The 13038-nt window shown below is 32.6% G+C and overlaps 2 protein-coding genes across 5 annotated transcripts in view; one reads left to right on the forward strand and one right to left on the reverse strand.

Annotated features, from left to right (window-relative positions):
• Positions 1-9425, reverse strand: part of LOC136829298 (uncharacterized) — a 135893-nt gene extending 126468 nt beyond the window's left edge. For both annotated transcript variants that reach the window (XR_010850348.1, XM_067087643.1), the window contains exons 1-2: positions 9333-9425; positions 8105-8584 (exon numbers count right to left, since the gene is read on the reverse strand). Coding sequence is in view for 1 of the 2 variants with exons in the window: in XM_067087643.1 (XP_066943744.1) it covers positions 8105-8146 (42 nt within the window). In the remaining variant the exon portion in view is untranslated. The remainder of the gene's footprint in view (positions 1-8104; positions 8585-9332) is intronic.
• LOC136829302 (uncharacterized) overlaps positions 1-13038 on the forward strand; it is a 516924-nt gene that overhangs the window by 243461 nt on the left and 260425 nt on the right. The gene's annotated exons all lie outside the window — the stretch shown is intronic.

Consider the following 13038-nt stretch of genomic DNA (forward strand, 5'->3'; position numbering starts at 1 on the left):
AATTTGAACGCCTACTTTTCATACAGAAGTGAACTGCGTGTGTCGCGTCTTGGAGGTTTGGGAGAGCGTTGTAATATTTCTGAATAATAAGCAGCTTGAATAAGAAATAATAGCTGCGAATTTTGACACATTCTGCCTTTCAGAAATATTTGGGAAGTTAAGTTAACTGAACAAAAAGCTACAAGGTAATATAACAAATCTAAACTTGCAGAGAAGCTGTTAGTACTTTCTATCGAAAGCTTTATTTGTTCAAGGAGTTGACGTATTTCCCTCGCCACTATCGAGGAGACGTTGCAAGATAATGATGCTTTTAGTGTACATTGACCTCTTGAAGAAATTACTTAATGATACTGAAATTCGGTCTAAAGATCTCTGGAAAAAATATTCCACGTTGGGTGGTAGACCCATTTGGGACGACTGCAGCCGAAGTTGATAAACTGCGAGAAAGCCTCATTAAGCTGGAGAGTAATCAAATTGCTCAAGTTAAATTTAATGGCGGCTCAGTAACTTATGGACAAGTAAAGAAATTGCAGTGATATTCCCATTGTTCTGACAAGAAATAAAACTTTACATATATATGTGTGTGTGTCCAGTGCTTTTCCAGTCTTCAGTGACGGATAAAAAACTGCTACGATACTTCCGTATTTATTCTTAAACCAAAACTTTTTTCAGCCATCCCTGTCATCTTCAGGGCTACTCCAAATTCACAATGGTATTGCATTCTAATATACTGCAAAGGTCACCCAAAAAATTATCGAAAAACAAGAACTGAAAATTAAAATTTAAAATTTTAAAATCTAATTCATAGTTCATAGTTTTGAAAAATAATTAACAAATTTCTCAGGCCATTGCGTCTCCATAGATTCCCCAACTCCAGAGAACGCTCAGAAAGTCCCCATCCATCCTCTGTCCAGTACAGCTTACACTAAGAAGCTTCCATGCCTCCTCTGAATTTGCATCTGTGAAGTAAACTGGTCCCCACTCCCTGGATCTCCCAAGGGCGATAAATCTACCCTATACAAGGGTAGCCATCACTGCCCAACTTGATCATATCGGGAGGCTTTCCATTGTCCTCCAAAGTCAAATTTAGAAGCTACGCTGATCATAACTTCCCTGGATCTCCCAGGGATAATGATTTTCCCAACGGAAGAATATATTTCAGGTCTGAGTGGCTGAAGACCTCCAGCAGCAATCCTTCATGGTCTTCTTCGTTCCTTGATAAAGTAGCTTCTTCACATCCATCACGGCTTTTCATGCCTTTCCACAAGTGGGTTATATTTTTTCTGGCACAGTCTTTTCTTCTTTTTCTTCAATTGTTAATGCACTTGTAGCTTGCATAACCACTAGCAAAACTTCAAATATTCCAGCATTTTTTCAGTCTTCAAGGAGGGATAAACAAAACAACTATAATTCTGCTATATTTATTCATTCCAAAGCTGGTTGCTGATTCTACCATTCATGGTCCTCTTCAGGACCAGTTTAGAATCACAGTGGAATTACTTCCTCATATATAGCAGAGTTCAACCAAATAATGTAAAAAAAACTAGTAAAAGAAATTAAATCTATAAAATTTGCAAATTTAAAACAAAGTTCATAGTTCTGAAAAATGATTAACAAATTTCTTAGGTCCGTGCCTTTCCATGAATGCTCCGAAAGTCCACAGCCATCCTATTGCGGTCATGGACGTAGGATTTTTGGTGACTTTTCGAACATTCTCTGGGTCTGGGGCATTCATGGAGAAATTTGTTAAACTTTTGAAATAACTGTGAACTCTGTATAAAATTATCATTGGAAATTGTAGTAACTGTGAACTGTATAAAATTATCAGATTTTGAAAATTTTGAATAAATAAGTGTATTATAGTAGCTTTGTTTATTCCTCCTTGAAGACTGAAAATAGCACCAGAGATATTTGGAGTTCTGCCAGTGGATTGTGCAAGTCACATGTACATTAGCAATTGATGAAAATTAAGAGCAGACTGTACCTAAAGAAAATTAATGTGTTTGTGTGCGTGCGTGTGTGTGTCTTTGTGTATATGTGTGTGTATGTGCATGTATGGTCAGTTTTGCATGCTGTCTCTTGATGTTCATTTGTGGTTTTAAATTAAAGCATTCGGTCCCGCAGAAGTATGCCGAGGGCGCCCTCATCGTCGTAATGGAAAGCATTGATTATTTAGTTCCAGTGTCAGTAACAATTAATACAATAATGGTTTATGCTGGTTTTATTATTATTATTATTATTATTATTATTATTATTATTATTATTATTATTATTATTATTATTATTATTATTGCAGCAATAACACGTTGAATATAAGCCCTAATGGAATCCAGACCTCGTGACGTCCTTCGCCTAAAATCGCTCAGGAAAAGAGTGGCTGAAATAAACAGACATTTGGATTAGCAGAATTCATCCTATACCAGAGGATATGATAGGATTTCTTCTTATTTTCAACTGTGACCCTGCAGTGATTTGAGGGGATTAAACTAATAGCGTATCTACAACCGTATCCTGTCCTTTCCGTAAATCAGTGGATCAGGTCAGACGGCTTATATACATTGCGCCTAATCTTGCAAAACATTGTATATCATAAATATTCACATCGCACATTTTATTCAGGAGATATCAGTAGCCGTCCTAATATTCGGGGACTGTTTCTCCCACCCGACCCCCTCACTGTTATTTAATGAATTCTCCCTTATCATCTGATTCCCAAGTTTCCTCTCCATTTTTCGTTCAAGAGACGGGTCTGTCGTTTTCATCCCCCATTATTATTTTTTCTACTTAAAACTTGGAGAACGTGAGGGTATTTGGTCGCCTCTCCCGAGGGCATTCTCTTAAAGAAAAAACCGTTTTTAAGAAAGTATGGTCTCTGTCTCTTTGATGCTATTGATGAAATCATCCTCGGTAAATTAAGCGAAACTTGTGTGTTTTCACATGACAGATGTATAGTTCATCAGATCAGATAAGTACACACGAATATATATAAATGTATATATATATATATATATATATATATATATATATATATATGTATATATATATGCATGTGTGTGTGTGTACCTTAGGAAAATGGAACACGGGGTATAAATCCTGTCAAGTGTCGCATTTAGTTTTCTAAAGGCGTAATTAGTCAGGATTTATACGCTGTTTCATTTTCCCTATGGTATTTACACTTTACACATTTCATATCATATATATATATATATATATATATATATATATATATATATATATATATATATATATATATATATATATGTGTGTGTGTGTGTGTGTGTGTGTGTGTGTGTGTGTGTAAAATCACAATAATAAGTCGTGTTATATATTTGCAAAAGTACCGTACCACAAGAAAAATGAAACACTGAGTGTAAATCCTGACCAACTACGCTTTTAGAAAACTATATAATTATGTATAATTATATATACATACTGTATATATATATATATATATATATATATATATATATATATATATATATATATATATATATATATATATATTGTGTGTGTGTGTCTGTGTGCTGAAGTTTGCTGTTTCCCCCTATCGTGGTATAGCTCCAGAGAAAAAACCACCCTAGGCATTACCACATTCATGCTGTAACTGCTGAATGGCAGATGACCCTCCAGTGCCGTACCATTCCACAATAATAATCAATTCATGTACCTTCACAGAAGGCTCGTCAGCAGGATATCAAACAATCCAACAGCATTCCTCTATTTGCATCTCCGCGTCAACCCATCATTTTGTTCATTAACTCATTTCAGCAGTTGCTTCCCTGTAGAACAACCTACTTCGACCTTCCCTCTATTTTTAGTATTTGCTTTCTTTTCTCTCTCACTTCCTTCTTGACTGTTATATCCATACTGTAACTACAAGCACGCCATGGGATGTTACATACTCACCACTTACTCGCTCTATATACCATCCAGTTACTCTTCAAAGCTCCTCTCACTATCGTTACACCTTACAGGTATTTTAGACACAGTCACCCTTTATTCTTGCAATTCGTGGGCACACTTTCACCTTTGTATCCCTACATACCAAAACATTTATGGTTTTATTCTTAAGCTAATCACATATTATTTCTTCTTTCTGGTGCAATATCCATGTTCATTAGAAACCCCAAGGTTTAGTCATTTATTCTCTATTGTTTTCACAACAACGGTACTCATAAAAGGCACTTATGTCACCGCTTGTAATCTCTGTAACATTTAAACTAGGTTATACATATTTTCGTAGATTTTTGGGTAATGCTTGTAATATCTTTCTTTTCCAAATCTTTATCCATCATTATTCATTTCTTTTACTTACTCATTCAGTGATCAGTGTGAGAAAACTTTCAAAGCTAGCTCTAGCACTTTGGTGAACATGATGTCTCTTCTGATGAACTTTGCAAATTGGGAATGACCTCCCTGTCAGTGTTACTGATGTGGTTGTTCATAATTTTAAGACCGTTAAACCATTTTTGTTTCAATTATTTTTTCTCATGTATGGATTCAGACTTTTTATTTCATAATCTTTGTTTTCCAGTGAAAAGTTACTTTGCAAGTCAATGTCATTTTATGTTCGTTCCGAGTGATTGCAAACATATTTTGGATAGTCATGAATAATAAAAAGAAAAATATTTCTTTTATATGAAAACATTTACCATTATTTTTTATTTCTGAAATAGACGTTACGCAGTGTAAATCAGAAATAAAATGACTAATTACCTAGCACGAAGACAACATACCATAATATGCAAAGATTTCATTAATCTCACCACAGCCAATAGCGTAAAGTTCTTCAGAGATTACATATTTATACTATATTAACTAAATCTCTCTCTCTCTCTCTCTCTCTCTCTCTCTCTCTCTCTCTCTCTCTCTCTCTCTCTCTCTCTCTCTCTCTCTCTCTCACAGAATACCCTCGTGAATATTCCACTCTGAGCAAATACTCTCCATACATGCTAAGATCTCGGAACCCCAATGTTAATAGCAACTCCTAATGTAATTCGTCTGATAATTCAGCACAGAGAACCGAATAATCCTACCCTCATCTTCAGTAGCAGAGAATAGCATGTGTCAAAGTTACAAATGTACATTGAAATAATAATGCACACTTTGCTTCATAGTCCTGCTACTGAGGGGGTGATCGTGTGCCAAAAAAGTACTTTAAATTTATCTTCACCGACTGATAGTAGACAATGGAAAGGTCAGAAAAATGTGGGTGGCCAATCTGTACCCTGTCAAATCTCCTGTTATTACTGTCAAAGTAGATAACTGTAGCAAATTACTTGCCTTCTATGGCGCAGCAGAAAGTTTCACATTTTGAGTGCTAGTCACCAAATTTTTTATTCATTTGCTTTCAGATTTTCACCAGTTATAGCTAATATGTGCAGGAGTACTCTGATAAAATTATAAGCATATTGAAATTTTGCATGCAAAGTTAATGAATCATGAACTTAAATTCTTCAAGAAAAAAATCGTAAAATAGAATCACAAATAATTAAGTTCTTAATAAAAGATCCGGGTAACGTAAAGAAACGTCTAAATACATATCAAAGGATAGATAAGTAAAGCACTATTCATTATATATTTAGTTCATATCCATATCTTATATTTTTCATGAGATGCAATCAATTAAATAACACTATATATATTGCGGTTACACACCATTATGGTTATGATAGTTGATATCATGTAATGCTTGAAACTCTTAAGTACAAATATCTATTCAGATCTCTATAATCTGATTTAGGAAGTAAAAATACTCGTCTTTCTAGTGTAATAAATCCATTACTATACTGCATACAAACGAAACTGACGTTCAGGTCATTGAAAACTAGGAAAAGAAAATTGTGCATTTTTTCATCAAGTTATAAAATAAATATTCTATAACCTAAAAGTCACTGATAGTCTGTGAAACAGTACAATTCAACAAAATTGTGAAACTTTTTTATTTCCTAGCAAAGTAAAAGTATAAAATCACTTCCATTTATTCACTAATGATATACCAGTTTTTCCGTCGTTTTCATTTCACAACATACAGTGATGGGACGATTAAGGATTCTGAAAGAAAACGAAGGAGCACTGTTCAGCCAACAGAGTTATCAAAGACTGACAGTTCAACCAAACTGCCAACTGAAATGGAAAAATTCTGGCCTTCCAACAAAAAGTAAGCTATACCTCCAAATACTGCTGTAAAGAGATAAATGAGAATTCAAAGAAAACTGTAAGTGCAGTAGGCTTCATTCCAGGTGAAAATGCTACTGAATGTTTAAGTATCTTATATAGAAAAGCAGAACCTGTCCCTCATCTGAATCTTCATTACGAAGAAGCTGATGCCTTGATACTTCATCATGCCGTAATATCAGTGAAGAGTGGTTTCAAAATTATACTTATTTTGTCATCAGACACTGACGTTCTTGTTATGTTACTTCATCATTTCAGTGTTTTGCAAGAACTGGGTCTTAAAGGAGTGTGGATGAGATGTGGAACACGTGAGTCTCTGCGTCACATTCCAGTGCATATATCAGCAAACAAACTGGACAAGACATGTGTGAAGTGATACCAGCTGTGCATTTTTTAACTGGAAGTGATTACACGAGCAAATGTGGTACAAAACATGCATCGCTCGCAGCAAATCCTGTTCCGTATCTCTCTGAATTTGGTAAAATTTGTAAGGGGAATGAACTGGAACATCAAATGAAGAAAGCTGAGCTTTATCTTATTCATGTGATTAAAAAAGGTTGCCAGTGTCAATCTTTGAGCGAACTCAGGTCTATGATGTATCATCATAGCAAAATGAATTCGTTAGCCAAGTTACCACCAACCAACTCTGTATTAAAGGGTCACATTTTGAGAAGTTGTTTTGCATCGAACTCTGCTTTCTGAGACTCCTTTTCAAATTGATCTTAAAGATTATGGATGTTATGAAGAGGATAACACGTTACTTCCATGTACATCGGAAAATATCTTCCATATGAATTTTTACTCTTTTGTTCATCCATATGAATTTTTACTCTTTTGTTCATCCATATGAATTTGTACTCTTTTGTAACTGTCATAAATGTGCCACTTCAAAATGTAAAAGTAGACAAAGTGGAGTTTTGTGTTGTAGGTTCTGTCATTGTCAAAATACCGTGAATGATAATGCTTGCAAGAATCATCATGACATACTGCAAAAATGTTGTAAATCAATAAGAAACAGATTATAGTGATCTGAATAGATTTTTGTACTTAGAGTTTCAAACATTACATGATATCAACTTTCATAACCATCATGGCGCGTAACTCCAGTTATACGTATAGTGTTATTTAATTGATTGTATCTTATGAAAAATAAAAGATATGGATATGAACTAAATATATAATGAATAGTGCTTTCTTTACGTTACCCGGATCTTTTATTAAGAAAATTATTTATGATCCTATTTTCCATGATTTTTTTTTTCTTGAAATCAAGTTCATGATTCATTAACTTTACATTCAAAATTTCAATATGCTTATAATTTTATCAGAGTACTCCTGCACATATTAGCTGTATCTGGTGAAAATCTGAAAGCAATTGAATGAAAAGTTTGGTGGCTAGAACTCAAAATGTGAAACTTTCCTGCTGCGCGACAGAAGGCAAGTTATTTGCTACAGTTTACTTTGACAGTAATAACAGGAGATTTGACAGGGTATGGAATGGCAACCCACTTTTTTCTGACCTTCCCATATGTCTACTATCAGTCTGTGAAGAGAATTTTAGGGTACCTTTTTTGCACACAATCGCCGCCTCAGCTGCTGTACTATTTCTACTGTTTAGGAGTTTTAGATGAAAGTGTACATAGAAGGATATAGATATGGAAGGAGGTGGACAGTTGACAATATCACATAGAGGTATTTGAATTTCCTTTTGCACAACTTCAACATATATATATATATATATATATATATATATATATATATATATATATATATATATATATATATATATATATATATATATATATATATATATATATATATATATATATATATATATGTATATATAATATATATATATTATATATCTATCCATGTGAATCTTTCCGAAGTTGTATATAGGTTAAATTTCATGTACTTCTATACTCACCAAGATGAGGAGAAAAGTGACAACACAAGACTGGATTTCCATGGCTTTTGCCGCGTCTAGGTCGGGACGAAATCAATTTTCTTTCAATAGAAACCAAACAGGAAACGTGTCTTAATATCGTTTCCAATTTCCGGAAGCATGACACTGTTATTATGCCTTGATGGAATTATCACTCTCCTCTTGTTGGTGTCAGGTTTTTTCTCTTGCAAAACAGGCTGTTGTCTTTGCGTGTTGCTTTTTATTTTCAGTTATATGTTTTCTGGAGTGGATTTAATTATGGGTTCTTACTGTGTCTGCATAATTTTTCCACTCTTTGGATTTAGCGAAATGGTGGAGTTTGTGCGGATTTGGTCGGTATTGAATGTATTGATTTTCCTATGCAACTCCTTCCTTTGGAAACCCAGGAATCGCAGTTCTGTTCCAGATTTCTTTTAAACACTTCATGATGAAATAAATAACAAATAACCGTTCTTCTATTCCCTACAAAAATAAGTAAACATGATGGCAAGAATATTGGTGGTTTTCATGTGAGCGTTTCTAAATCATTACAATACATGGGAAGTAAATCTGTTTGTGGAGTGAACAGCGACGGATTAAAAAGACGATACCACTGTTTAAACAGAAAATTTGATTTTATATATATATACACATATATACATATATACTTATGTGTGTGTATATATATATATATATATATATATATATATATATATATATATATATATTATATATATATAATTCAAGAAGAGAAACTTCATAAACACATGTCTTTCATTAATGTTATTTACTGAGGAATGTTCCCCTCTTAAAAAAAATATCCACTTGGCTTTAGAGTTTAAGAAGACTAAAGAAATTTTGGTGTCTGATTTCATTCCAGTAACTAATCTGTAAAATCTTGCTTCAAGCAACAATAAGAGTTTTGTCAATGTGTGAAAGCGTCTAGAAAGTACACTATTCCCTCTGATAACAAAATAAATGAAACTTAAAATTTTTCTTGTATGTATGCGTTCGCTCTAGATCTATTTCCAGTTAAATTTCCAGTAAAAGTTTCTATCTCTAGATAAAGGCAATAGTCTCGGATAACATTGTTTTTTTATTTTTTTTAAATGCTGGAGGCGCCGTGAAAGCTACAACAAGATTAAGAAACGCGTAAGCCCTCAGTACGCGCCTCCGAATAGAGCAACTTCACAACTGGATTTCTTTCTCGAATTCTCTCTCTCTCTCTCACGATCACTCGTTCCCGAGAGCGCCTTGGCCCTCCTCGCTTTACGGTGGCACCCACAACACTGACTCCCGGAGTGCCAACAACAGTTGGTCTCCTTGAGTAGACGCCGACGTCAGGTGATTTACCTGACGATTCCTTTCAGCTTGAGATCCGTCGAGAGCGTAAATTTGTCTGCGCCAGTGCTCAGGATTTGCTCGTAGATGTCGAGATGGGGAACGACCGAGTCGCTTTAATAATATAAGGTATTTTTTTACACAATCATACGCCAGCGCACATATACACACACACACACATATATACACCCATATATAATAGTATATATATATATATATATATATATATATATATATATATATATATATGTATATATATATATTTATAGACATAGATATATGTATAAACATATATATGATATATATATATATATATATATATATATATATATATATATATATATATATATATATATATATATAATTTCCCTCATAAAGTTCGTTTCTAGAGGAAAAAGAGTAGAACGGTCGCAAGTACACTTATACTTTAACTGCTAATTCGTGAATAAACCCGATGCAGGATACATCTACATTATTACGCGAATCGCACCCCAATAGAGAAGACTCATCAGCATAACGTTACACCCTTCTAAATACACTGTGCAATTTATATGCGTACTTTACGCATTCTTGCGCTTCCGTTCCAATATTTCTTTCAAGACTTGTATTCAGCACTTTCTAAGTCTTCCTCGTAACATTTCCGATATGTAAACTCTTCGTCATCTTAATTTTCATCTACTTGACCTAGGTAGGAATGGAATGGTGATACTTGTACATATACATACATATATATAATATGTATATTTATGAATATACATACATATATTTATATTTATATATATGTAAATATATATATTTGTATATATATATACATATATTTATATATATTTATGTATATACACATATATGTATTATATATATAAAATGTGTATATGCGTACGCATCGAATATGATTTTGTACTTGATAATTTAAGCATATGTAACATACATACACACACAAAAAACAACACACACACACACACACACACACACACATATATATATATATATATATATATATATATATATATATATATATATATATATATATATATATATATATATACATACATATATACATACATACATACATACATACATACATACATACATACATATATATATATATATATATATATATATATATATATATATATATATATATATATATATATATATATATATCTTAGGCCTTTTTCCTCATTGAGATTTATCAGCCCGTAATTTAGAATGATGTTGACTTCACAACGTATTTTAACCCCAGAACATTCTATTAACCATTTACAGGTGGGTGGCCTAGTGAATGGATTGCTGAAAGTGACCCAGGGACTTATCCATAAGATTTTCTCTTGATAGCCGAAAGGATAAGTCGATTGTCTAACACTGTGTTGGAACAAATGGAAAGATTGCCGAATAGTCAAGTCGACTGTCAACCTCTGTATCTAATCCAAAGGCATAGATTCGCATCTAGTCTTGTGCAGATTCACCTATCCAACCTAATTTCTTGTGGATTTAAGTTATTCCTAAGGTTAAATGAATTTAATAATAGGTGGTGTTTGTAGCTTAATATTTGTGATTATGAAAAATTCTCTCTTGTATAATTAGCAGAACGAATATTGTATATATGTACACATATTTATATATATATATATATATATATATATATATATATATATATATATATATATATATATATATATATATATATATATATTTATTATATATATAATGTATATAGGTATATGTGTGTATGTTTTTTGTGGGTTTAAGGCTAAGTGTTTCTCACAGTCAATTCAAACTGATGCCACAAATGCATCAAATTCAATCATTTTCACGCATACATATATACAGTATACATATATATATACTGTATATATATATGTATGTATAATATGCGTATGCACAATAAGCGAATACCACTGGAAAATGACAGGCAGAAGTTCAGTACCAAGCGCTTTCACGAAGATGCGTGAATAATCACGTGAAAGCGCTTGGTACTGAACATCTGCTTGTCATTTTCATGTGGTATTTGCTTATATAGTGAAGTCACGTGCATCTACTGTGATTTTTTAAGCGATTATATATATATATATATATATATATATATATATATATATATATATATATATATATATATATATATATATATATATACATAAAGATATATATATATATATATGTGTGTATTCATAAAGATAGATAGATATGTGCCTAAGTATGTATGTTTATATGTCTGTATATGATTGTGCGTATTTTAACAAATGTGCAAGTAAATAAAAGTAGATGAAAAAGAACCTATATTCCATTTAGGGATTTCCAACTGCCATAATGCGATTATGAAATTAAACCCCAAAATGTAAAGCTACATAATGTAGAGTAATGCAAATTTAAGAAGCAAGAAAACTTCAGTGAAAACCCTTAAACAGTCTTAAAAGGTAGCCCACTGGTGCTTACAAATTCTAAGATAGAAACAATTAGACACAAAGGACACGGCCCAAAAAATTACCTTATATTATTAAAAAAAGACGGAACATAGAATGGCTATTGCATAGCTCTTGCTTGGCTCCAGCCTGACATGACAAGAAAAAAGAAAGAGAATGAGTGGCGTTTTTCTTGTTACCATGGGGTTATAGTACTCGGAGGAAAGATATGAAAGATAATTCCATAGTTCGCTTTAGTTTGAAGGTACAAACAAAACCTTGCCTTTGCCTTTAAATGTAATTCAGAACATAAAACTTTCCAGCCACTTCCAACAATTGGGTTATATGCTTTTTGACTGCAGTTATGTAAATGGCACTCAAATGGAGGAAAAGATAATTTGGACAGAAATTATTTGGGATTATAAGTGAAATACTACAATATGGTTGTTGTAGTTTTATAGAGTAGCTGGCTAGGGTGCGTTTAACATTAGTGGTTCAGGAAAAAGGTTCCAAAGAAATGGTTGAGAGCAATAATTGTTCCTCTCTATTAGGGAAAGAACGTTAAAGCTGATTATAAGAATTATATAAATAGATACATTATCTTAGTATACATGGGAAGATATACGATAGGGCTTGGTTTGAGAAAGTAAGTCAGATAACAGAAAATTTGGTAAGGAAAGAGTAGTGCCGCCTAAGACAAGAAAGAAAGCGGTTAGGGTGCTTTTGTTTACCTCATTGTAGCATATTAATATTATCATTAGTTGTGAATTTTTCAACACACACACATATATATATATATTTATATATATATTATATATATATATATATATATATATATATATATATATATATATATATATATATATATATATATAATATAATATATATGTAATAGAAATATATGTAAATAATAGTTTATTCAAAATCTGTACTTGTTGTTATTCATGGTAGGATGATGAGCATAATATAAATAGATTTTGACCCTAACACGATTATGAAGACCACGTGCACCATAATTATAATTTAGAGAGCATGAGTAACGTTAGTTTTAACGCTGACTTTCCCCCTCACTTTACCCCCATCATGTTACTGAATAATGCAAAGGAACTTTGGGAAATTAGTAAAGTGTATCTTCAGGAACTTGGTGGCTTCTGAAGTTAATGAAGTCTGTAACAGAATTTTCAAGGGAAATCATAG

The sequence above is a fragment of the Macrobrachium rosenbergii genome, chromosome 44 (genome assembly GCF_040412425.1).
Source record: "Macrobrachium rosenbergii isolate ZJJX-2024 chromosome 44, ASM4041242v1, whole genome shotgun sequence".
Lineage (NCBI taxonomy): Eukaryota > Metazoa > Arthropoda > Malacostraca > Decapoda > Palaemonidae > Macrobrachium > Macrobrachium rosenbergii.